Source organism: Neofelis nebulosa, chromosome 4 (assembly GCF_028018385.1).
Source record: "Neofelis nebulosa isolate mNeoNeb1 chromosome 4, mNeoNeb1.pri, whole genome shotgun sequence".
Classification (NCBI taxonomy): Eukaryota; Metazoa; Chordata; class Mammalia; order Carnivora; family Felidae; genus Neofelis; species Neofelis nebulosa.
The window spans coordinates 14,781,013-14,808,443 of NC_080785.1; the positions used below are offsets into that span (position 1 = coordinate 14,781,013).

Sequence of the window (27,431 nt, forward strand, 5' to 3'; positions counted from 1 at the left end):
TTTGCCTGTTCTTGAATTTCAAATAAAGGTGACCATGTAGTACATACTATTTTTGTGTCTGGCTTCTTTCAACTTAATGCTTTTGAGATTCATCCGTGTTGTTGTATCAGCCAGTAGCTCTTTTGTGGTTGCTGAGTGGTATTTCATTGAATGAATATACCATGATTTGCTTTCCATTCTTCTGTTGATGGATATTTGGGTTACATATGGATGTGGTCGGTATGAATTAAACTGTTATAAACAACGTTGTATGTCTTTTTGTGGTAAATATATGTTTTCATTTGAGGGGGAGGGTAAGTACCTGGGAGTAGAGTTATCAAGTCATATGGTAAGTGAATTTCCACTTTATAAGAATCTGTCAGACCGTTTTCCAAAGTGGTTGTGCCCCTGTCACCACTAAGGTATAGGACTTGTAGTTGTTCCATATTCTTGCTATATTTGGGGTTTTCCGTCTTCTTAATTTTTGCTTTCCCAGAGATAGGAAATACTATTTCATTGTGGTGTTAATTTGCATTTTCCTGATGACTAATGATGTTGAGCACCTTTTCTTGTACATGGCTGTTTATATATCTTTTCTTATGAAGTATCTGTTGGAAGTTTTGCCCATTTAAGAAATTATATTGTTTTTATTATTGATTAGTAGGAGTTCATTATATATCTTGGACACAAATTCTTTTTTTTTTTTTAATGTTTATTTATTTTGAGAGGACACAAGTTCTTTTTAAAAAATGTTTCTTTATTATAAATAAAATTTATTTATTTGGGGAAAGGGCAGAGAGAGGAAGAGAGAGAATTCCAAGCAGGCTCCAGGCTCAATGTGGAACCTGATGTGGGGCTTGATTCCATGGCCTGGGACCATGACCTGAGCTGAAATCAAGAGTCGGATGCTTAACCGACTGAGCCCCCCAGGCGCCGCTCTTAGACACAAGTTCTTTGTCCTTTGGCATGCCTGTGTTCATATATGATGAATATAGTGAATATTTACCCACAGCCTGTGGCTTATCTTTTCATTCTCTTAATAGTGTCTTTTTATGAGCAAAAATTTTTAATTTTGAAGAAGTCCAATTTATAAATTTGTTTTCTTTTATAATATTTTTTGTGTGTCCACTCTAAGAAATCTTTGTCCACCCCAAGATTTGAAGGTACTTTTTTTTTCCCTGGAAGCTTTTACATTTGGGTACATGGGCAATTTTCATGTATAGCATAAGGTAAATTAAGGCATTATTTTCCCCCTATATATTTATCTAGTTCTCTTGCCACAATTTCTTGAAACCAATTAGCTTTTTAATTACGCTTTCTCTTTTGGGATGTATGGGTGGCTCAGTTGGGCGTCCGACTTTGACTCAGGTCATGATCTCGCGGTCCATGAGTTCAAGCCCCACGTCGGGCTCTGTGCTGACAGCTCAGGGCCTGGAGCCTGCTTCAGATTCTGTGTCTCCCTCTCTCTCTCTCCTTCAAAAATAAACATTTAAAAAATATTTTTTTTAAATAAAGAAATAAATGCATTTTCTTTTAAAATGCATGGAGAACCAAGAAGAGTTTTGAAGGCAAAAACAAAAAATAAAAGAGAAAAAGAAAAAAAAAAGTATTTGAAGGAAACAACAACCAATAAACAAACAAATCTTTAGGCCCAAACCCAAATATAATTGTATCTTCGAGAGAAAAGAGTAAATAAATATTGCTTCCATGAGGAAAGAACAGGTGGCTATAACAAAGAATATTTTTTTTTTTTTTTTTTTTTTTTTTTTTACATTTTTAATTTATTTTGGGACAGAGAGAGACAGAGCATGAACGGGGGAGGGGCAGAGAGAGAGGGAGACACAGAATCGGAAACAGGCTCCAGGCTCCGAGCCATCAGCCCAGAGCCTGACGCGGGGCTCGAACTCACGGACCGCGAGATCGTGACCTGGCTGAAGTCGGACGCTTAACCGACTGCGCCACCCAGGCGCCCCAACAAAGAATATTTAAAGAAGGAAGGAAAGGGGTTCTTGGAAATTAGAAATATAATAGAAACAATATTTAGCAAAATCACTGGAAGATAAAGTTGGGAAAAATCTGCCATAAAGTTAAAAAATAAAATTAAAAAAAAAAAAAGACCAAATAGGACAGAACAATTAGAAGGTCATTTTACATAGTCACCATCAAAATAATAGAAAGTCCAGAAAGAGATAACGTAGAAAATAAGGAGATTATCAGAGGAATAATCCAAGAAAATGTTTTAGAATTCAAGGACACAAGTTCCTAGATTGAGACCCTACAGAATGCTGAGTACACTAGGTGAGAAAAGACCTATGCCAAGGCCCATAGTGGTCACATTTTAGAATACATGTAACGGAGTAGATTCTAAAAAGCGTTAGGAAATCACGCATTAGGAATCAGAATAATATCAGACTGCTCAACAGTGACACTGCAGAACTAGAAGACAGCGAAGCAAAGTCTTTTAACATTCTGGGGGAAGAGGGTGATGGGAGCGATGTCAGCCTACAAAAGTCTGTATTCAGCCAACCATACTTTAAAATAAAGATGACAAAGAGGCAGGATTTCAAAAGGTTTGCCTCCCATGTACCCCTTCTCAGGAAACTCTTAGACAGGTGCTGTTCCAAAAGAGAGGAAGTAAATAACACCAACAAAAGGAAGAGCTCTGGAATTCTTCCAACAAACACGGAATACCTACTGTGTGCTGTGTCCATCTAAGATGGGTATAGAACACTGAAGGAAATAGGCTGTGCCCATATGGAGCTGAGTAGGAAGAGGTTAGCCATAAATACTTTAATGTATCCGGAATTAACAAGTGCTATGAAGAAAAATAAAGAAGGGGAAAAGATACAGAGTGACAGCCAGAGATGGTGGTGGGGGTTGCAGTTTTAAGTGGTGGAGTGAGAGCAGGTCAGGAAAGGTTTTTGATGAGCAACCAGCCAAGGATGGATCAGGAGAATGAAGGGCTCTATATTTGTTGTTTATCTGAAATTCAAATTTAGCTGAGCATCTTGTACTTTAGCTGGTGTTCGTGTCCAGGAGGCATGTCACTAAAGAAAAATATAAAATTGATAGATTACCTAATGTGTTTGAATATTCTTCCAGTGGAAAATTTTGAGATCAGTTAGTGATAAGTACATAGAAAACAAAGCAGAGGGTGAGACAATTATAAATTCAAGGGAAAGTCAAAGGATGTAAAAGAAAGGAAATGCAATAAACAAGTCGTCCAGTTTACGGAAGGAAGAGGAAATATGTGTACATTTAGGAAAAGTGTACAAGGATTAAAACTTCATCTTGCGTAGTAGGAATTCAGTAATATCTAAAGCTGAAAAATCAAGAAATAACACTTTAAACGTGATTAGAAATTTGTGGGCAAATAACTGAACAAACAACACCACCAGCACCAAAACAGCTACAAGAGTTGCAAGTGCTGGGTATATGCTGCAAAGGATTGAAAGCAGGGTTTTCATGCACGTTCATAGTAGCATCATTTACGCAGCCCAAAGGTGGAAGCAGCCCAGCTGTCCATCATGGATGGATGGGTGAACAAAGAGTGGTATAGACATCACATACACACCGGGGACTATTACTCAGCCTTGAGAAAGAAGGGAATTCTGACACATGCTACACTGTGGATGAACCTTTAAGATACCGTGTTCAGTGAAATAAGCCGGTCACAAAGATACTACTGTTGTGTGGTTCCACTTACATGAAGTTCCAAGAACAAATTCATTGAGAAAGTAGAATGGTGATTGCCAGGGGCTGGTTCTGAGGAGGATTGGGGAGTTACTGTATTTGATGGGTACAGAGTTTAAGTTTGGGAAGATTAAGAAGTTCTGGAGGTGGATGGTGGTGATGGTTGCATCACAATGTGACTGTACTTACTGCCATGAACTGTACACTTAAAAATGTTAAAATGGTAAGTTACGTATATATTACCATGTACGTGGTGCAAAATTACGTGGATGTCACTACAATAAAAAGAAACTTGCAAGTGGTTACCTCAAGAGAATGGGAATCAGGGATGGGGAAGAGGAGACAACTGCTTTTCATGATACGTTTTATAGAGTTAATTGTTTTATTAAAATCCACTCACTTGAGGGGCGCCTGGGTGGCTCAGTCGGTTGAGCGTCCGACTTCGGCTCAGGTCACGATCTCGCGGTCCGTGAGTTCGAGCCCCGCGTCGGGCTCTCTGCTGACAGCTCAGAGCCTGAAGCCTGTTTCCGATTCTGTGTCTCCCTCTCTCTCTGCCCCTCCCCCATTCATGCTGTGTCTCTCTCTGTCTCAAAAATAAATAAACGTTTAAAAAAAAAATTAAAAAAAAATTAAAAAAAAAATTAAAACTACATAGATGGGTGACTTTGGTTTAAAAAACAGTTGCTGATTTATGCAAATATGTATGTGTGAAAAAATGCTTATCATAGGAAAGAACTGGAAGCAGCCTGTAATAACTACCAGTGTGTTTTAGGTCAATAAATTATGCTATATCTATACAGTGGAACACAACCCAGCTTTCAAAATGGTATTTGAAATCAAAGAAATATGTTCACAGTATATTACATGGGGGAGTGAGGGGAATAATGGTCTCAGCAAAGCTTATGTTGAGTCTTAGGAGTGTTATGATTTGGTCTTTGTTTTTTACATGATTGAACTGAATGGTTTTTGTTTTCTAAAATGTTTTTGTGGCTGATTATTTAGTCAGGTATATATGGTGGCCTTGTCATAAAAACACTCTGAATTTAATTCTTAAAGGAGGAAAATGGCAAACCAGTTAAATCTCAGGGAATTCCTACTGTGTGTCCAGTTTCACGATCCTCAAATGAAGCAACTTCCCCATATCATTCCCGACGAAAGATGAGGAAACTTCGAGATCATAATGTCCGAACTCCTTCTAATCTAGACATCCTAGAGCTCCATACAAGGGAGGTCCTCAGAAGGTTAGAGATGTGTCCGTGGGAAGAGGCAAGTATTATGTTTCATTGTTACAGAAAGAGACTTGGCTGTTCCTGCAAGTTCTTTAGAAGGGTCATAAAAAGAAGAGTGTGGCCATTCTTGTTTTCTAATCTTTGCTTAGTGTTGTAGGGGTCAACAGTACTGATGCTTATGACAGGGAACAGGCTTCATTCAGCTTTGTAGGCATCGGTGTAGAAGTAGGATGAATAGATCTCATTTATCTACGGACAGGTTTATTGAGTGTTTACCAAATGCCCTGTGCTCTTCTAGGCTCTGAAAAAGATACTGGAGTGAGCGCAACTTAAGTCTCTGCTATTGTGTGGCTTCCATCCTAGCTCAAGTTGGAAGGATGGAACATGAGGCATATACTAAAACGTTGTAATTTCAGATAACAAGTATTACGAAGGAAGCCAAAACAGTAGAGCAAGAGAATAAAGGGCCTGGGGCGTGGCTGGCTACTTTAGCTGGGGCCATCAGAGGGCCTCTCAGGTGGGGTGGCATTTGAGCTGACAAACACTGGAAGAAGTCAGGTGGATACAAGGATTTGAGGAAACAGAGGGAAAAGCAATTACAGAAAGCCTATCCCTGACTCAACAGCACCAGCATGGGGGACTGTTGGACAGGAAGACGGTCAGAATAAACCCAGAGAAACTGTCAGAGAAATGCTGGCACAATGGACAAAGGGGAGAGGGCGGACCTTTGTAAAACATGGTAATGAGTTTGTGATGAGATGCAGATCACCCATCAATTTACATCTTAAGTAAAGGATAGGAATAATTTAAAATGAATAAGAAAGAAGTACTTCTGACTTAAAATATTTAAAGAAGGTCCGTAGGAATTGTAACAAATATTTTACATTTTTATGTAATTGTATTGATACTATTTTAAGCTTTTGTTGTTCTAAACCTTTTTAACCAATAGCCCTCCGGAAAAGACGTAGCTTATTATGAAAGGTTCTATTTATTACTAAAGAAAAAAATCACCACCAAAAGGAAATACTCTCTATTAAAAACCAGCTACTGTTGTTCTTTTATGTCACACAGTGGCCTTTGTCCCTCGTGATGGCAGGGTGGTGGTCTGTGAGTTGCTGATGGTGCCTCTTGGGAAGACTAGAGATTAGGTCAAGGATAGGATGACTGGGAGGGACTCGTGCTTCGCAGGAAGAAGCAAGGAAATGAGAATTAAAATACATTAAGGCACTGCTTTTCTAGCTTTTCAGCTTTCCGCAAGAGTGAAATATCTTTAAATTCACTTTATGTAAATTTTACATTCTGCTTTATAGAATGTGTTTTATTGTCGGTGGCCCTACAGATAAACCATATTTATGCTTTGGTTTTAGGAACCACATAGCTTTAGTGCCACACGTTGTGTATCCCCTGGCCTAGGGGACTGCCTAGCACAGTTTGGGATTCAGGGCCATGGAGGAAGGTAGCAGTATACTGCATTTCTTTTGTCAGGCAGGCATGTTTGAGGGCAGATGCTAAGTTCAATTCTGTTTTTATACTTTAAGGACATCTTGAGCTCTAAACTGAATGGAAAATTTAACAAACATCTCCAGCCATCTTCCACGGTACCTGAATGGAGAGCAAAAGATAATGATCTACGATTATTGCTGACAAATGGAAGGATAATTAAGTATGTAAAGTAGATCACAGTGTCATACAGATGAGTTTTCGGTGGATTCCCTGTGTTCATTTATTTTTTTTAAAAATTTTTTTTTTTCCAACGTTTTTTATTTATTTTTGGGACAGAGAGAGACAGAGCATGAACGGGGGAGGGGCAGAGAGAGAGGGAGACACAGAATCGGAAACAGGCTCCAGGCTCCGAGCCATCGGCCCAGAGCCTGATGCGGGGCTCGAACTCACGGACCGCGAGATCGTGACCTGGCTGAAGTCGGACGCTTAACCGACTGCGCCACCCAGGCGCCCTCCCTGTGTTCATTTAATCCCTAGTCCATATTATTGCACGTCTGACTCAAATACAGGGAAAGCATCTCGGTTTTCCACTCCGACTGTAAATTAGGGGAGAGGGTATACTATTTGGCTGCATCGTTGCACTGTTTTGTGACTTGGTCGCTTTTCCCTCCATGTACAGGGATGAGAGACAGCCCTTTGCAGATCCAAGTCTTTATACAGCAGATAGTGAAAATGAAGAGGACAAGAGAAGGACAAAAAAGGCCAAAATGAAGATGGAAGAGAGTTCAGGAATAGAGGGGGTGGAGAATGAAGAAGCTCAAAAACCACTTAACAGTATGTTTGTTTTAATGGTCGCTTTAAAGGTCTGCTTATTGCCAATGTGATAATGTGTAAAGTATCTTGGTAACTTTAAGATTCTTAAATTCGTGGCAGGATTGAAAATTGTCGTGTCCCTAATACTCTTTTGAGAAATCTGAAGTGTTTCCGAGTAGTTTGTCCATCGGGGAAATGTGGGTGCGGTTGCCAAGTGAGGTGTAATGCACAGGGAAGGCATTTTTAGTGACAAGGATACGTGCTGGTCAGTGACACCTTTGTCTAGTGACAGTTTTTATCAAGAGTCACATGGAAGCCTGTGCGTTTTATGGGCCTCTACTCCAAATAATAAAATAGTCACCAGTTTAATACAGCCTCATAAATAATTTTAGCTAACACGTGTGTGGTTTTCAGAATTAGGAGGCAGTACAGTTGGCTGGTCTGAAGCTGTTAGTAATCCATATATTGTTTTATTTGATTGCCTGTTGACAGGACGACCTCTGCTTGGTTATTGTCAGCATGACAAATAGTAACACTTCCTCCTTCTTGAGATCGTTCTTGTTTGAATGAAGTCTTCATTTCTTAGCATTTTTCAGAGCCTCTGTGTATGCCTCCATTTTAAAAAGTAGTTAAGTATTTTGATAATGACAAGAAAAATTAGCATCAAGTCTGTTTTGGATACGTCAGTTCCTGCTAATTCCAAGTAAATTTGGTGTGGCTGTGCATGTGTTCACACGCCAGGGGGAAGGCAGCTCATCGGTGGGATTAGCAGACAGTTGTCATGTGGTGATGCCACGTGGGAGAGAAGGGCAGTGGCAAAGCCTGGTTTTCACACTTCTTGAATTCGCTATCCACGTGAATGCTTTTTCGGTTTAGGAGAGTTATCTTTTTGTTTTTTGTTGAGCGAAAGAATGCAAAAGGGAAAGTGAAAAGCATCTTGTAGCTAATTTTAGCGTCGGAGGTTTTTTTCTGGAAAGAAATACAAAATTTCCACGCAAATGAGGACTATATCATCATGTTCAGTGAATGCCACAAACGTTTTAAGAGTACAGTTCAGTCTGTATCATGGTCAATTAGGGAGAAAGTCTCTGGGGGAAGAAAGAAATGAACAAAATGAAAGCAGTGGGAAAGGGGAGAGCGGGGCAGTCGAGATAGACCTGGAGGCTGGACCAACTTCAGGTACCACCTTGCTCATAAGCTTCCACTGACTTTCCTTTTTCCCTCTTCCTTTTCCTTTGTAGGGTTTTTTACAAGTGTGAAATCAGAACTCAGGAATCGATCATCAGAATATTCTGATATTTCTGATTCAGAAGACTCTGGACCTGACTGCACTGCACTGGTATGCCCAAACCCCTGTGACTACTGCAATCTTTGATGGAAAGATGAACACCTACTTTCCTTTACCTACGAGGAAAGTAAATGACAGCTTTTCCCAAAGCCCGTCTCCATGACCTTTGTGGCACCCGGTCTTCCCTGTAATGGTGATTACACACATGCACGTGCACACATACCCCCAGTCACAGACTATTTACATTTGATAAATGTGGCTTTTGTCTCGTTTTAGAAAGGGTGGGTGGAAATACTCTTCTTATATTTCTCATAGGTTATATTTCATTTTACTTTAAAGAAATCCTGTACTGTATGTTTTTGTACTAAGGAGGTACGTACTGTAATTGCTAGAAACTTCAGCTGTCATATGAAATACAGAAATAATTCCATGATAATTAAGGTTCTGACTTTGCCTAGACTGATAAAGTGTTTTTGGTTAGTACAGACTTACTCAGATTTCTTACATTATTTGCTTCCATTTAATTATTTATTATCTCAGAAAAATAATTTTACCACTGAAGAGTCTGAAAGTTCAGGTGATGAAAAGAAACAAGAAATAACATCAAACTTCAAGGAGGACTCTACTGTGATGAGGAACTTTGTTCAAAAGGGCCAGAAGCCATCTAGGAATGAAATTCCAGTTAAAAGGTAGGCTTGGGGTGCCTGGGTGGCTCAGTCGGTTAAGTGTCTGACTCTTGATTTCAGCTCAGGTCATGATTTCACAGTCGTAGGATTGAATCCTGTGTCATGTTCTGTGCTAGGCATGGAACCTGCTTGAGATTCTCTGTCTCCCTCTCTCTCCCTCTCTCTCTGCCCCTCCCCTGTTCATGTGTATGTGTGCTCCCTCTCAAAAAAAAGTTAGGCTTATTGATGGTAGTAGTGTTATTACATTGTGATATAAATGATATGAAAACATTTTTTTATTTTAAATTTTACCAAAAAGTGTCAAAAGAATAAATAAACTCTTGTCCTTTTACTTACCTTCTCTTTAGGGAATGTCCTACCTCGACGAGCACAGAGGAAGAAGCGATTCAGGGCATGCTGTCTATGGCAGGGTTGCACTATTCCACATGTTTACAAAGGCAGATACAAAGCACAGACTGCAATGGCGAAAGAGACTCTCTCCAGGATCCCAGCGGCTGCCACAGCAGTAACCATGAGGTCAGACAGGTGTATCGCTGTGACAAACCAGTGGAATGTGGTAAGAAACATAAATTAGTCTCTAAAATGTAACATGTCTCCCCCAACTAATAGCTCTGTAATCCTAGCTGCAGTTAAAGATTATGAATAAGAACTCTTTTTTTTTTTTTTTAATTTTTTTTTTCAAATTTTTTTTTTTCCAACGTTTTTTATTTATTTTTGGGACAGAGAGAGACAGAGCATGAACGGGGGAGGGGCAGAGAGAGAGGGAGACACAGAATCGGAAACAGGCTCCAGGCTCCGAGCCATCAGCCCAGAGCCCGACGCGGGGCTCGAACTCACGGACCGCGAGATCGTGACCTGGCTGAAGTCGGACGCTTAACCGACTGCGCCACCCAGGCGCCCCTATGAATAAGAACTCTTGATCGGACATCTTTAGTTGGAGATGGTGTTATGCTTATTGGCCAAAAAATGCATAATGTTGATGTATACAAGATGCAAGTATAAGAACTCAAAATGTAAATTAATGGCTGGAGAATCATGTTCACTGGCATAATCCTACCAGTTCTGTTGCAAGATAGTACTATTTCCCTTTCCTAAGCTGTTCAGAGTGGAAAGAATGTTGAGGCATCTCACATGGTCTGCTAGGCTTGAACCGTCAACCCTCTTGCCTTTCATGGGAGGGAAACAAGTTTTGATCTCTTTCTGGTTGAGAATATTCTCTCTCCTACTTGAAAAAGAAGTACTGGGGAAGAGAAGACTCAGTGACAGTATTAGTGATGTCATGTAGTGTTTTTGTTCTCTGTGCCTTGGGGGAAGATTTTGTCTACCGAAAGTCTGAGGACGACAGGGGGAGAAGACGGTACCACATTAGAACGAAATTCCCGTTGTAGAAATTGTGTTCATTCCCACCTAGTTGTGTGAATTGTCTGCCAGATACTTGACATCCGTTTCATTTAGTCCTTGAAACAACATTTTGGTGTATGTAATAATGCTTTTATAGGAGGAGGCAAGAAGACTTAATAAAGCTAAGTGAACTTGCCTGTACTTACAGTACTTACATAGCTGTTATTTGTTGGTATTGAAATTTAAACCCAGGACTGTCTGATCTCAGAATCTGGGCTTATTGTAGAAGAGGAAACTGAGGTTTAGAGATAACTTGCCTGAAGATACATTGGTAATGGAAAAACTCAGATTCAGGTCTGGGTTTATCTGTCTGTCCACACCATTGTGTCTCCTTGTAATTTCTCTGGTCCCTTGAAAAGAAGGCTTCTAGGAAAATACTGCGGAATTCAGGCAAACATATGCCTTTATTCTCTATGGAAAAATATACCAGTTTTAGAGTATGTTGCATTTGGTTTCTCATCTCCAACAGATGGCCTTAGAATTTGACTCTAGATCTTCCAGCATCTGGCACAAAACCTGTCATAGAAAGACAGTCTTGGAGAGAATTGAAAGGTTTAATGTGTTAGATTGTGAGCTGGTGGCTGTTTTATTCTTGGGAGGGAAACAAGTGTGGTGAAAGTATGTGCATAAGTACCTAAAGGGTTAACATACTGTTTTGTTTTTTGGTTTTTTTTTTTTAATAAAATGTCCACCTAAATGTACTTTCACTTTTAAACATTAGGCGAATTTTGTTCATTATGATCAAGTCTGTACGGAGGTGATTTAATTAAAACATCTCTTTAGGGTACCATGTCAAGACTGAAGATCAAGACTTGAGGAGTTCTTCCTGGAGAAAACAGTTGGATACCACTTCCAGATTTCATCTTCAGGTATGTGCCAGGCTTGAAACATCAAAAGGAGAATGAAGATTGTTATTAACTCTTTTTGCTTTCTTTTTTTTTTTTTTTTTTTTTTTTTTTTTACTGCAACCAGTAATCAACTGTTCGATCTGTAAAGGTAAAAAAATACTTTATAGTTAAATGCACATTTAACGTTTTATTTTTATTTTTATTTTTATTTTTTTTTTATTTTTATTTTTGGGACAGAGAGAGACAGAGCATGAACGGGGGAGGGGCAGAGAGAGAGGGAGACACAGAATCAGAAGCAGGCTCCAGGCTCCAAGCCATCAGCCCAGAGCCTGACGCGGGGCTAGAACTCACGGACCGGACCGCGAGATCGTGACCTGGCTGAAGTCGGACGCTCAACCGACTGCGCCACCCAGGCACCCCAGTTAAATGCACATTTAACAGCTCTCCCTCCTCCTTACGGGTTTCCGATGTAACAACTAATGCAAGCCATGTGGATATAATGTGATCTGGAAAAGAATAGTTGATATAAGGAAAGTTAAAAACTCCTGAAGCCAACACTTTTAAGTTATGTCTGGGTAGAGTGAAAGGGAAAAAAAGTACCATGAAGATCTCTTTTTAATCTCTGACAGTGTTTCCTGAACATTTTTAGACAGTAAACTTCTTTGAAATTTGATGACAGTTATAGATTCTCTTTCCAGAAAAATGTTCATCATAAATACTGATTTTTGCATAGAATTTTCTCACGGTTTGTGTCCCATCCTTACCCCAGACCATCCACTGACTCCAGATTAGGAGCCCCTGCTCTAACAGAAGAGACACTTGATGTCTTGGGATCCCAGTGTATTATTGCTTATACCAAACAAAATGAACCCAAAATAGCTTTTTGAAAAGCCACAGCCCTACCAGTAGCACCATACAAGGAAAGTGATACGACCTTTTGCTGCAAACCTTGGAAAATGACAGAGGAAGAATCAAAATTCTCATGTGGCAGAGTTGAGTCCCCTAACCTTCCCAACGCCAAGCATACTTTGAGCAGTGGATTTTATGTGTGGTTTTTATTTTCTTCATTTGGCTTATCCACATTTTCTAAATAGCTATCGATTTTACCGTACGAAAAATAGCCAAGTTATTTTTTTAAGGCAAACTTTCGTAAGTACAAGTTCTTTTAATAGAAGAATATGCTCCAGAATCAAAGGTCAAGGAAGGAATCCTTTAACTATTAGTAATTCACTCATTCAGTGTATGATTTTATAGTACCTCACTGGTCATACAATTTATAATTTGTTAGTATTATAGGATTCAATATTAAAAATAAGCTATTATTTGAATCTTTTGTTTTTTATATTTTTTTTAATTTTAAAGAGAGAGCATGCGAGGGAGGGAAGGGGATGGGGGGGAGGAGGGAGGGAGGGAAGGAAAGAGAATCTTAAGCAGGCTCCACACTCAGCACAGAGCCCAGTGTGGGGCTTGATTCCACGACCCTGGGATCATGACCTGAGCCAAAATCAAGAGTTGGACTCTCAACTAACTGAGCCACCCAGGCGCCCCTGAATCTAGCTGTTGTTTTTATTGTTGTCTTTGAAAATAAAGAAGTAAAGCACATAATTAGCAAGATCGCCTTAGAAAATATCAGATTTCTTTTGCCTGTAAGCTAGAGAGGTTTTTTAGAGAGCCATGTCAAATCATAACAATTGTTTTCTCATCCTCAGGCAGATTTGTAAGACTAATTTAAAGTAAGTCTGTGTTTAATGCTGTTTTTAAAACTTATTTGACCATTACGGAATCAGGAATTTATTTTATATCATACACACATATACAACTGGTTGCATGAAACATCACATCAGATGTATGCTCTTTTCAAGTTTGTATTTTCCTTTCCTTTTTTAATTCTGGTGATGACCCTTTCCATTGGTTTCAAGACCTACCAGTCAGTAGCACTGTTTGTTTTTCCTAATGGTTCACTCAGTGATCTTGAAGAGACTGAAGGAAGAATTGTTAGAGAAAAATCAGACTTGGGGCTCAGCATCCAGGGGCTTTTCTTAGCACACAACTTACATACAGTGGAGATGACACTTAACAGAGGTTAGATTCTAAAAAAGATAGTGCATTGCACCATACATGGGAGCTGTGTTATGCTAAGGAAATGGTAGGTCCACATACCCCATCCCCGTGTTCCTTCCATGTCATACCATGGCACACGCACAGTGCCATGCTGCAGTATAATATACTTTATGTATTATATGTACTTATACAAATATATACATTTAGGGAAAGAGGTATTTATATACATAAATTATAAGTGGGGTGCCTGGGTGGCTCAGTCGGTTGAGTGACCGACTTCAGCTCAGATCATGATCTCACAGTTGGGAAGTTTGAAGCCCTCATCAGGATCACTGCTGTCAGCACAGAGCCTGCTTCCTATCCTCAGTCCTTCCCACCCTGCCTTCCTCCCCTACTCATGCGTGCTTGCGCACTCTCTCTCTCTCTCAAAAATGAATAAACATTTAAAAAATATAAGCTATGTATATATAAATTATAAATTATGTAAATAAAACTATATATGTGTGTATATATAAATATGTCAATAAGAAAGTTTTCTTTTGGACTTAAGTTACTGTGCAAACTTGACTACTTGAATCCGTTCGTGCTGTTGGGTTTTGGAGTGACATGGCCATCCTGAAGGGGTGTTCTTCTGTGGCTGCCACATTTTACAAAAACCGCAGTTCAGTAGTCTATTTCTTCTCTCTCTTGACTTGCTATTGAATAGAGAGGGTAAATACCTCACTTATCTTAAAGGACTCTAAAAATCCGGCCTTATTTCCTTCCTTTTTTAGGATCTTAGTAGAGGACAGAAATGCATCAAAAAGGAAGGTTCATCCGAAATCATTCAGAAGGTACAAAGTAGAAATTCTGTGGACAGCAGTGGCTCAAGCCCTCAAAATGGAAAGTATACGCAGAATTCAAGCTTGATTTCAGGGGCGTGCCAGATGAATAATGGCAGTATAAGCCCAGAAAGGCCAGTTGGTGAAACTTCCTTTTCAGTGCCCCTTCACCCCACCAAGAGACCTGCATCAAATCCACCACCTATCAGCAACCAGGCAACAAAAGGTAGGCTGAGTATAATTTTGTGTGTGGCGGTGCTGGTGGCAGTTTCGATGGCCTCGTATAGTGGTTTGCCCTGCAGCTGCTGACAGCCTGATGCCTGAGGGATGGTGCGGTGATGGCAGCTTGCAGAGGTTGTTGTGCGAACAGAGATGCCCGTGGGAACAGAAGGATACCTAGGTCAGCCGTGAGGATTGGGAGTGGCTTTCTGGAAGAGGAGGTGGATCCCGAAAAGGGAGGTTAAGGGGTTAGCCAGGCCGGGTTGGGGAAGTGACAGGGTGGACCACAGTGAGCGTGAAGGAGATGGAATGCCCCATGGTACAAAGGTGAGAAACAGTACGGGGGCGGGGGGGGGGGGGGGGCTGTATTTAGGGACCCACCGTTTTGTCACTGAAGCACCGGATGACGCAGGAATCCGGTTAGAGCTCATGCTCAAGAGATCGGCAGGGATCAGACTGAGGGACGAATGGCCTGGTAAGTCCTGTGAAGGAGATTGGCCTGTATCTCTCAAGTGCTGAGGTGGAAGTTTGAAGCAACAGGATTCCAGGAGCGTGACTTTGCCCGATCGGAACACCTAGAAGGCTTGCTTTCCGTACAGCTCTCCCTTTAGGTCCTCCAAGTGCTGTCTGTCGAGGATGATTTTCATTATGATTTACACTGTTGTTGGTGTTTTATAGGTAAACGTCCGAAAAAAGGAATGGCAACAGCCAAGCAACGTCTTGGGAAGATCCTTAAGTTGAACAGAAATGGCCACGCCCGTTTCTTTGTGTGACGGGGCTGCTGCTGTGGCCATTCTTCCCTTTGGAGACAGACTGGTTTCGGGGGCGCGGGAGCCTGGAGCTCCGGCCGGGCCCTCGCCTGACGCGGTTTGCATGTACAGTAGAGAACACTGCCTGAAGAACAAAATGAACCTGATGCTGCATTTTCACTGTGCCACACCCACTCAGCAATAACCGTTTTGGACCTGGTGGGGGAGAGGAAGAAGGAGGGTAGAACCTTAAAAAGAGACCTTGAACTGGGAAAGGTCTCTTGTCAGGGCTTGAATTTCATTTTGTTGTTGGTAGTGTCTTGATTTATTTTCAGTAGTAAGGTAAAGAATTATCAATAATTTATTTAACAGATTTTTTTTTTTTAAAGTTAACAGCTTTTAAATTCTTTCTTTTTTAAAGCTATTTATTTGGAAGATTTCTGGAGAAATATCTCACTAATTTAGATTTAAGAATGTGAAAGTTTTTAAATTATTTTTGATAGTGTGTATGTTACATGTGGGGAGGAGCCACAGTAACAGTAACTAGTCTGGACTCTTAAATTTGATATTCAGGTTAAAGTCTTAAACAGGGATTTGATGCATTAATTATTTTAAATTAAGATGTATATGAAAATCATTTTATTTTATATATTTCATGTGTTTTTTATAAGCTATTAGCTTCGCTTTTGCTAACATCCAAGGTGCATACTGTTATCCAGGTCGATTACCTTACATCCCACCTTCCCTCTGCACTCCCCATCATTTTGTGACGACACAAGACTCTTCTCTTTGCAGGGAAACACTTTCGTAGCCAACGTGTAAGAATTACATAAAAGATCCCACATTTCGCATTTCGTTTGACATTGCAGTTTTCTTCTAATTATATATAAATAGGCTTCTTGCATTTTCATTTTTGCTGATGATATCTGGGTCCCAAAGAGAACAGCTTTAATATCTTTTTCCTACCTTTGGGGAAAGGATCATAAGTTTGGTTAAATTGTCATGTTTATAGTTTTTCAAATACATTTGTAACTACAGAGGGCCTTCTTCATACTGCTGGTGTTGGAGGGCAGGACGAGCACCTGCCACAGAGGTTATATTTTATGACGCTTTTATTCCGTGTGTATCTAACTTGTTGGAAAATATGAGATATGGTTTGACTTAGTATATTCAAATCTGCATAATAAGCCGTAATATAATAGGACTATACTATATTAAGTTGTATAGAAGCAAGCATGTTGGAGTAGATCTTTTGGGTGTATGTGTGTCTAGTTTCTTATTTCTTAACTTTCTAAGGAATTATTTAAGATACGGATCTGGAGTAAAATGGTGCTTCTTGCAGTTTCTTCCGTATGTCCTAACTTAACCAGTGCATATTGAGATTAAGTATCTGGTCGAGCTTTAAGGAATCGTTTATCTCCTTTATGCACAGTTCTTACTAAATGCCAGTTTTCAGTTGCTCTAATAGCTTATATTTTCCCTTTTCTCCCCCATGGCATAAAAATAAGTGATTTCTGGGGGTGGGGTGGAGATATTCCCAATTCTGACAATAGAACATTTTACAAGTTTCTACAAAGAAAATATAGGCAAATAAGATAAAATTTATTTTTATGGAGAAGAAATATGGCCATATTGTGGATTTGTCTCTTTTTTACTCAGCAAGGTAGCAGGACATTCCCTTCTGTATTAAGTGTCACTTGAAGAGCTAAGAAAAAAACCTTTACCATCATCTTTCATGCTTGTATTCAAATGTGTATTTTCAAAGAGAAATATTTCTTACTCTGTCTCTATTCCAGTATTTCATGGAATAAATATAAACTAGCTTATGAATTAGCCTTTCTGGTCCAAGCGACTGGACCAAAGTCTGGGTCTTAACTGGGTGTCAGGAAAAAGAATTGGTATGGAAATACTAAATGTCTATAAATGGCCTACTTAAACTCTGTCTACACTATGCCAAAACTAGTTAAGGAGATGGGTATAATCAGTCATTTGTTTGGTCATTGGATCTCAAGTTGTCAAAAGTTGGGGTTTGACTGATTCTCCTACCTCCCAATGTATTACTGTGACGTTTTGGTTTTCTGCAGACACCGTTTTAGTGTTAGAGTTCCCATGATTTTGTTTGGGTTTAAGAAATAAGAATTTATAATTTCTTCTTCCGGCTACATCATGATCTGGGTTCGTTTTCTTTACATTTTTCTTAGCTCTAAGTGTTTTTAATTACCTGACCTCTTTTCTTTAGCTATAAAAATGAAAATCGATTTATTTTTATGAATTAAAGTGGGGAGCAGTGTCCACCCTGTGTACTTCGGCCAATAAATACTAATTTTAAGTAGCCAGTATGCAAAAGTATTAAGTGAAGGTACTGTGGATTCATTTTTGGCACATTTAGCCCATTAACGGGCCAAGTTAAAACAACCAAAAAACAGCTTTCGGTAGTATGATATAACCACTGAAACAGAATTCATGTATCTTTCTCTGAATTGGTGAAAATTCAGCCTACTGGCCCAGTGAGTCTCCTAGTCAAAGGTCTTCTAAAGTTACTGGCTGTGATGCATCCTTTTATCTCATGGCAATGACTGAACTTTGAGATGACTGCAGCCAGGGTCTGGACTCCGCTGTGATAGACAACCTTTCATGTTTTCCTCTGTCTCCTTTATAAACCATACTACCACACGGACACTGCAGCATAGACAAGGAGACAACAGTGGTGGCATTTAGCTGATCACATGCAAATAAATAGGTAAAAACAATTGCGACTTAACATACGTGATTTTAATGGTACTAGTAGATCATGGTTTTTCTGTATTGATTCAAATAAGTGACTTCTGTTAACCTGGGACCCCCTGTACTGTAACTCATAATGTCACACAACATGCTTTCCAGGATTGATTAACGATGTAAATAATACAGAGCTGGCAGTTGACAGTAGTTTGGCGTCCTAGAAATACACTGAACTTCGTAAGCATCAGTTAAGTTTTAAGCATACAGAGTTAAAAATTCTGACTGAAATCGCCTTGTAAACTCAGAGAAAACAAGCCCATCTTTATCACAACTTAAATACTTAGCTTGAATACTGTTCTGTTTTTTTAGTAATCCTAATTATTGCCTTTTAAATGAACTCTACTGTATTGACTCGTATATTAGCAGCAGGTATTTACGAAACACCTGGGTGCCCAGCACTACTTAGTACTGTGGGGGAATTTAAAGTTGAACTTGTGGTCTCTGCTCTTGAAGGTATCTTCTCCAAGAAATAAGCAGTATTAGTTTCATTTCTAAGCAAACTTATGCAAAAGAGGGCCCATGTATTTAAAAAAAAAAAAAAAAAAGCATAACTTTAATAGTTTCAAAGAAGTGGAAGGTTTTTTTTTTAAATTTTTCAGAAGTTAATATTTTAATGTTGGTAGTAGAAATATTTCAGAAGTTAATAATTTAATGTTGGTAGTAGAGGGGTGTGGTGTAACATGGAAGGGAGCACGAACCTGGGTTTTTGTCCCAAGTTCTACCGTTTATGCATCAACTGTGTGTCCGGAAATAAGTCACCCTTTCTGAGTCTTGGTTTTCTCATTTGTAAGTATGGACAAAAACGTGGTTAGGAAAAACATAGAAAAACATTCCTTAATTATTAACACGTCATACTTACCGAGAATTTATCATTATTTAAGTTACAACTGACAGTGCACATCTCTATGCATTTTTAAGTGAAAACTATTACTCATAAATTTTGTTTCATATACAATACATGCCCAGAGCATGGTACCTAAAACATCAGAAGCGTCTCTAACAAGGCATTGAGTTAAAATCAGAATTAGTGCTTGAAGTGGAAGAAAAAGAAATGAGCTAGTTTATGGATAAGGGTTTATGGATAACAACAAGTAGCTGTCACGATGGTTTAAAGGAACTCAAAGGTGGTTTGAGGTTTTGCTCAAAGAGGAATTAGGTCAGTGCTGCTCCACAGACTCTTCAGGTACTAGATAAAGGTAAAATAAGTCATGGAATGAAAATGGTTTAGCAGCTACCCAAGGAGCCAGGGAAAAAATATAAGGTGGTCAAAAGATGGGAACCAACAAAGCCAGCTCGCAGTTGGCCATGAAAAGCTTGCTGGGTAGAGAGAGAACACACTGTAGTGGGAAAGGAGACTTGACTGGACATCTTCAGAGGAGAAGATTCTTTCTGCTCTTTTCAAGAGGTGCTGTCTGTAGTGATAGGGCTAGTCCCCAAAGAGTGGATGAGTAATTGTACGGCCCACTTTACTACTGCCAGGAGTAACTACGCTTGATCTTAGCCCAAAGGCCGAGAAGCGATACCAGGAGTAACTACTACAGTATGTAAACATTTTACAATTTCATGTTAAGAAATGAGGGCTTAATAATGTAAATCTGAACATTTTTCAAAAATGCCTTCCCCCTCCCCCATTAAATATTAAGCTAATGGCTCCCTCCCTGCTAAAAATCGGCAGTCATTTTTGGATGTCCCAGACCTTCACCTAAAGCAATCTTGAGAAGGCTGAGCTTCAGATCGTTAGCTTAGGAAAAGAGTGTTGCCGGTAAATAAAGGAGACCAACGAAAGCCAGGAGGGCAGTGATTCGCCTGGGGTCACAGTGGATCGTAGGCCTCGGGTCCCTCGCTTCCTGAAGCAGCCCCTGTTGTGTGACCTTGTACAGCCTCTGCTCCTCCTGTGGTGGATGACGATGATAAGCTTACTAGAAGTCATGTGGAAAGAAAGGGAAAGAAATAATATGCTTACTACGTTGCTGATGAACGAACGTAATGTAATTTTAATACTGTAGCCTTACTAACAACCCTTTTCATATTTTCATTTGTTTTTCAGTGAGCGTCCTGCCATAAGTCAAATATTTGATCCCCTTACAGAAACAAAATTTTAAAAGTAAGGTCGCTAAGAAGCAAATGCCTGTTTCCAAAGCAATCAGCTTATCATGACTGTGGTTTTATTCTTTTATAGTATTTTTTCCCTTTATAATGGGTAGGGGAATATGATACTCATTTGCCTGCATTCTACCCCGTAGACTCTTCGACTCACCCTTGGTGCCCTTTCTAGTGTCCTCAAGCTTTGTCTTATCAAGTGGAAAACTAAATTTTTTGTTAAAACCTTTTTGAAACTGCATACAGTGAATCTTCCAAGTTTATCTGCTCTGCACTATTTCACTAATAAACCCTGGCTACCACGTAGCCCTTGACCTCCAAGTAGTTTATAAACCTATGCAAGACCTGTGACATTCTGAATCCACTTTTATTTTGGAAATCAGTCCTAAATGGAACCTAATCATAAAGATAAACCTTGCCTCCACCCAGTTTTATTTTGGCCATTTCCTTTTCAAGATGTCAGCTCTTTGTCCCCAAGATTTTTCACCAAAACAATGGTCATAAGTGCTGGAATATATAGTACTTTGCAGGAATAAAATAACCCAGACATACTCTTCTTACGTTTCTTTGGTGGATTTTGGTTGGTGACAGTTACCAGCATTGAGTGTGATCTATAATGAGGAGTTGATTCCTTGCCTAGAATCATTTCTTCCCTCTAAGATTCATAAGTAACCTTTTATTTTTTACAAAGCATACATATAACTTCCACACTATAGTCAGGGACCTGAGGTGTAACTTGCTAAGTGAACCCCAAGGTTATTTTATCTTGCAAAAGAAACCTAAACCAAACTAAGGGCCTTACATTTATGGTTAGACTGAATCAAAAGCTATAATAACCTCAGTTTTCTCAAAAACAGCTTCTGACTGCAAAAGCGATTCATGCAGTTGTTAGGTGTGAAATAGCGCTGATCAGGGAGCACAGTGCACCCTTGCAGACTATTTCCTTCCGACAAGACTTTTCTACTTTTAATATAAATTAAGCCATAACAGTTTCATGCTGTGGAAAGAGGGTGAAAAGGTTCATTCTAAGAGATTATATAATATGAACTTTCACATTTACTGTGAAATGTCTAACTTTGCCAGTGCTTCAGCAGGTTTTTTTTGGGGGGTGGGTGGGGTGTAGAGGGTGGTGATGCGGGGGTAGTATTGGTTTTAGGGGTTTTAAATCTGTGAAATTTGAAAAGGGGACAGTTGTTGGCTATGGTATTTACTAGTTTTGTAGTAACGTTTTGCTAGCCTGACTGACTTTCCTTAACTGATTTTTATGCCCATGGTCCAAGGTGACTGTTACCCTTTCTTGTTTGGGGTGTCTGCGGAGTAGTGTCTTGTCTGTTTGTATAGGCAGTCGGTATGTGTGCACATGTGTGTCCTTTGAATACAGAAGCACACGGTGTGACAACAGAGTGGGGTGTGGCTGGGAAATGGGATGCGGAAGCTTTAAGAGCATTTTTTTTGGATTCATAACAGTATTTCCCATCTTTTGCCTGCAGGCAGGGAAAGTGTACAGTATTTATTTTGTTTCTGTTTTCACTTTGTAAGTCTTCAAGTAGCTTACATTGGTTATTCTAGGGGAGGACAAGTGACTTGTTTCAAGTTGTATTTAGTATTCTTTCCAATTTCTGTATTTTAAAATATTGAAATTAAAATTGTATTACTTCTGTTTTGATTTTTTTAGCACTCGGTGTATTTTTTGCTCATTTTGTTTGAAAGTATAAATGTTGAAAGTTGTATAAAATGTGTCTTTGAAAGAAAAAAAACCTGAATTCTATATCCAAATCTGACTTTCTGCTCCCTTTTTCTGTTTATTGACTCATAGGAGATTGGAGAATGTGAAAAGCTGTGTCACACTTCCGCTTCTTACTGTTTCCGAAGATGTAAATGTGAAGAGTAATGTGTCCTATTCTTTTATTAGATGTATCTCTGGGGAAGCAGTTGCTGAAAGAGGGGAAAGAACACAAAGGCTAATGGGCAAGATGCTGCTGTGTTGTGGCCACGGATGGGGGTGTTTCCTGACGGACATTTAAGAGCACTCCTGGTCCCCAACCCGGTCACCCCACAGAGATTTCTTGGGCACCTGCAGTCTACCGGCTGCTGTTCTAGTGCCGGTCCTACAGGAGCGAACAGAACAGCCCCAGTCGTCAGGGAGCTAATGGTCGATGTGAAAGGTGGGGGAGAAAAGAGGTGCCTCGGTGACCAGCTGCCTCAGGGAACGTGGGGTGGGAGCGCTAGTTCAGGGAGAAAGACGGGTTCCCTTTCGGACGTGGTGCTTTTGCGGGATCTGATAGCCCAGTCTGGGAGGATATGCGGCACAGGGAGAAAGGAGCCGTGGACAGAGGAAGGAGGAGTACGGGGTTGGGGGCAGCACTTCAGGGCAGAAGAGGGGCCCGGGAAGGGGGCAGAGAGTGGCTGAGTCTGCTCAGGAGGAGGACCCCGAGTGCAGGTCACAGGAGCCAAGGCTACAGAGATAACAGGGGCCTGTGCCCTTCCTGTACCTAATACCCGCAAGAGAGTCGCTGTTACAGAGCACGCACGCTTAGCCCACCTCAGCAGCTGTTACGGGAGTGTTACCCAAAGCACCTTTATGCCTCCTCTTTCTTCTAAACCGGCCTGCTCTGGTCCCGCCGATTGAGACCTAAATCTGAACGAATCTGTTCTTTTGTAAAAATCCAGACTGTCGGTCTGTATACCTGCGGGATGTTGACCCTTCACCAGGCTCATTCGGTACCGGTTATCAGGACCTACTCTCCGTAGACTTAGCTTGATTTTTGTGTTTGCACCAAGCAGTGAGACTGAGACGCATCACTGTGAGATGTGTCGTGTGACCCAGCCCTCATTTTAGATTGAGAAGAATCAGGTGGTATGCCGAACACAGAGTTTGGGACAGAAGGCATCATTATCTTTGTTCCATTTGAGTACTTCCTGTGTATAAGGGATATTTTCATTTCTTCCTCGGAGTAACCCAGCGAGGTAGGTGCTATATTCCCCATCCTACAGATGAAACTGAGGCCAGAGAGGGTAAATAATATGTGTGGGTTCACACCGCTAACAAAACAGATTTTAATCAAAAGCCTAACCAAAAGCTCTGGTATTTCCTCTGCATTTGGCATTCTCATTATTTGAGTTGTATACTTTCAGTTATTAAAAAGGAATAGATGGTCCTTAGGAATGGTTTGTGTTCGGGGCGCCTGGGTAGTTTGGCTAAGTGCCCGGTTTTTGATTTCTGCTCAGGTCGTGCTCTCACGGTTTGTGAGTTCAAGCCCCGAGTCGGACCCTGTGCTGACAGCGTGGAGATTGCTTGGGGTTCTCTCTCTCTTTCTCTCTCCGTGCCCCTCCCCTCTCGCAATCTCTCTCTCTCAAAGAATAAACATTAAAAACAAACAAAATGGTTTGTGTTCTAAACATTTCCTTGTAGGTATCCGTTTTGGACTGAAATATCTTCAGAAGTTTTCTGTCACTCAGCTTTGAGTCTAGTTTTCCCAGGGACACGCACACATGAAACACTGGTTTATCATTTAGAATCTCACCTTCTAGTGGAGAACAGGCTGTAAACAGGGAACATGGGATACCATTACAATGAACCCAACAGCGGTTCCCAAAGCCGCGTCCCGAGGGTCCCAGTAGGGGCTGTGCCCGGTGCCCACGCCGCTTCCCGGGCCTGGATGTGGCCCCCGTGAGGGCTCAGCTGCCTCCCTCGCTGCTGGTGCCGCCGCCTTCCCCACTCTGAAGCTTCTCCTGCCGCCCTCTGCACCTCCACCCTGTAGGTGGGCCAGCCCAGGTACGGAAGGAGAGAGAGAAAAGACCGGCTGCCTGCCTTCCAGAGTCTAGCTTTCCCCCCCCCCCGCCCCCCCGAAAACTCCTTACCATCCAGGTCCCCAGGTCCTCATCTTCACTCACTTCCAGGAAGGTTCTCCATCCCTCCTTCCTGGGCTCTTCCCACCCTCGGACCCAGAAATACCCTTTACACTCTGTAAAAGCGCTAATTCTGATGTGTTGTAAAGTCATCCCTTCTATGCCAGAGTTTGAAAAAGAAAAAAATGAAGGCCTAAAAATAGAAAGTAATGTGTAAATTCCATACACTTTTCTGTAAGGCAAATAAAACCTGGGACAGGTTCTCAGTAACAGTAAGAATAGTATTTGACCTTCCCCTAATCATTTACTCTAGAAGCTGCCCTACATAAGGAACTTGAGGTCTATCTGTGTCTGGAATAAAGCATGTCGTGTTAGTGGTGCTTGGTGACGTGGGGAATAGATTTTGAGGCTGGGAACTTGTAGACGCTTCGGGTTTATGTTTTGTTTTTTTTCCCCTAGTTCAAATAACTTGTCACATTCGAAATTATAGGAGACAAATGGGTTCCACCACAGGGTATGGGTTAGCTGCCCAAGAACATACTAACGCTGGGGTACCTATCACACCCCTCAGAAATCAGACCCTCTTGCTGTACTGGCCGCCTAAGTGGGGCTTGGCACACGGGTCAGGGCCGCTGAATGGACACAGAGCAGGTCACCAGGGAGCCCTTCCTCCCTCCTCTTCTACTCTCTGCCCTGTCCCTGCTTCCCTTGAGGCTCTTCTCGCTCTGCAGTGTCTTTGTTCCTTGTTTTGTTCAAACTACCAGCCCGAGTGTGTTCTCCTATTCCGGGGTTTAGCAGAAATCTCACTAAAATACACTGAGTAAACATAAACACAGTCCTTTTTACCAAGATTCTCTCTCTCTCTTTCTCTCTACCAGTGGGATGAGATGGTTGGGGGTGGGGGGGGGGGGGAGGTGGTGGGAAGAGCTGGGTGAAAGAAAAAAGCAGAACAATGGGAAAAGAACCTAATACAATTGTAGAATTCGGTCTCAAGTATTAAGAGCTGTGGAAACTCACCAATATAGTATAAAAATGGGTGTTCGAAGTTTCTTTACAATAATAAAAAAGATGGAATAGATTTTAATGAGATAAACGGGTTATATAGCTCACATAGAACCTAAAACTTTAAATTTTATTGTAGTTGCTTTGTAAATATTATATAGGCGTGCCTTGCTTTGGAGCTATGGCAGTGGTTAAACAGTAATGGTTAATGTCTAAAACCACAAAACAAATTACTTGGGTGGTACATAATTATGAAAGGATTTTTTTTTTTCTATCCAAAAGGAAAAGAGCTTGCTAAAAATTACTTGATTCCACAGAGCACTATTTTCAGAGGTTCGAAGCAGGACCCTTCAAGGGTGCTGTCGCTCTGCTTGAATTCCTGGGCAGCGTAATGTTCGGAAAGGGAATTGCTTGGGAGTTCGGCAGGGCTCACCTTGGAAGACAAGTCGTAACGCAGCTGGCCTGGCCGCAGATGAGCGTGTTAAGTATGCTGAGCCCAGCAGAGACTTTGGGCTCTACCGATTCCTGGTAAGGAGCCTGGTCAAGAGCAGGACCAGGAGAACACAAGCTCATCCAGGCTTGGCTCCCCAACTCCAGATCAACTCCACCTGGTGGAGACACCTTACACTTGGGTATCAGATCCCAAATTCCCACGCTGAATCGCAAATAGGTTTGTATGTGAGTGGCCTCACCAACGTTCAGTTGCCCAAGCCAGATTCTTGGATGCTGTCCTCAAATCACCCCTCTCCCCACCCAAATCAACGATTCACCTGACATCAACCATCTCCCCACTGGGTAGTTTATACAGAATTAAACTATGCATTAGTTATGACTGCCTCAGGACAAAATATGGACAAAAAGCTTCCTAGACCCTGCACCCCCCTCCTTCCTCTGGTAAGTAAGGCTAGTTGTTACCACCATTTCCTCTGTTTCCATTTACAGCAAAATTTCTTGCAGACCCTATCTCCATTTGCTGTTTTCATGTCCTCACTGCCCATTCACACTTCAACCCACTCCAGTCTTTATCCTTAACCATTCCGCCACCCATCGCACTATAAAGAAGCTTGGGACAGACTGCTAAGTGATGAGCAGTCACACAGATCCCAGAAGGTGAGGGGCCATCTTGGATGTTCTAGTCCCAGTTGAGCTCCCAGCTGAATGCAGCCCCAGGAATGACTGGTTATACTGTGTGAGGCAGAACTACCCCACTGAGCTCTGTCAACTCACAAAATCATGAAAACGGAGCCATTGTTTTTAGCCCCTAAGTTTTGGGGTGGTTTGTTGCACAGCAATGGATAAAACATTTCTCTACCCTCTTTTACTCAGTCTCTTGATGACACTCAACGTAGGTGATCGTCCTTTCTTGAAATATTGAAATATTTGGCTTTCATGATTCCCTAATTCTGGTTTTCCTCCTACCTCAGAGGCGGCTCTCTCTCAGCCCTCTCAGCTCTAGAGGGGCAGATCGTTGGACTTCTCAGTTTACACTCCTACCTGGTGATCTAATCGGTCCTGTGGGTTTAGCCAACTATATTTTCACAGCTCTTGTTCTGACCTCATCTACAAATGCCAGACGCACAGATCCAAGTGCAGGCTGGGCATTTTCCGCATGGATGTTTAGTAAGGAATCTTCTAAACTCTTCTATCTTAAAACCCTTGGTGACTTGTGTTTTAAAAGGGGTTTGTTTTAATCAGGTAAGATGCGCACACAGGGAAATGTTTGTTATGAAGGGAGATGTTTTTATATTCACAAGTCCCCAGAAGCAGGAGGCCGGCACACCTTGCAGGGCCACGCAGGGACGCACCGCCAACACTGGCAAGGGGCCAGAGGGAGTGGGAAAAATGCAGGCAAGAGTCTTTATCGTGACTTCTGTGGGAAGGAATCAGGGTGGCATGTGTATGGCCTTCTAGATTCCTAGAAATATATTGGAGCTTTTCAAAGCCCCAGTGGACATCTCATCCTTCAGCTTTTCCTGTTAAGCTTTTGATTCGTTTATTGTTTGCCTCGACTGTTATCCATTGCCTCAGTCAGTGGTTATGTTAAAACACTGAACAAACACGCTTGAGGAGAAGCCATTAGGACTAGGCTAGTTACAGTGAGGACGAATGAATACAAGTGTTTTCAGGAAGGTCTTCCAGGGAACCAGTGGACAAGTCTAACAAGGACTTTTGGAAACCGCTCCAGCCCTGTTCTGCCCTCTCTGGTACCAGCAGTGTGGGCTGTTAGCTTTCAAGGCCGCCAAGGAACTGAGGAGGAGACAGGACTAGGGGAAGTTGAAGTGCTACAAAGTTTGATGTTTTCAACTTAGATTCAGCTGTTGGTTTGTTTGTTTGTTTGTGTTTATTTAAGTAAAGTCTCCACTCAGCCGTGGGGCTTAAATTCACGATCCCTGAGATCAAGCTTCGACAGGGAGGCCCTCAGCTGTTTTTCTTGACTAAATGCTAAATGAGTTGCTGCAAAACTTTATA

At 41.2% G+C, this 27,431-nt stretch overlaps 1 protein-coding gene across 1 annotated transcript in view; it reads left to right on the forward strand.

Annotated features, from left to right (window-relative positions):
• KDM7A (lysine demethylase 7A) overlaps positions 1–21,777 on the forward strand; it is an 84,097-nt gene extending 62,320 nt beyond the window's left edge. Inside the window, exons 12-20 of the mRNA XM_058724105.1 lie at positions 4,729–4,938; positions 6,440–6,564; positions 7,024–7,178; positions 8,399–8,496; positions 8,986–9,134; positions 9,479–9,687; positions 11,316–11,401; positions 14,215–14,488; positions 15,160–21,777. Coding sequence (XP_058580088.1) covers positions 4,729–4,938; positions 6,440–6,564; positions 7,024–7,178; positions 8,399–8,496; positions 8,986–9,134; positions 9,479–9,687; positions 11,316–11,401; positions 14,215–14,488; positions 15,160–15,254 — 1,401 coding nt within the window. The 3' untranslated portion in view covers positions 15,255–21,777. The remainder of the gene's footprint in view (positions 1–4,728; positions 4,939–6,439; positions 6,565–7,023; positions 7,179–8,398; positions 8,497–8,985; positions 9,135–9,478; positions 9,688–11,315; positions 11,402–14,214; positions 14,489–15,159) is intronic.
• Positions 21,778–27,431: the final 5,654 nt, after the last annotated feature.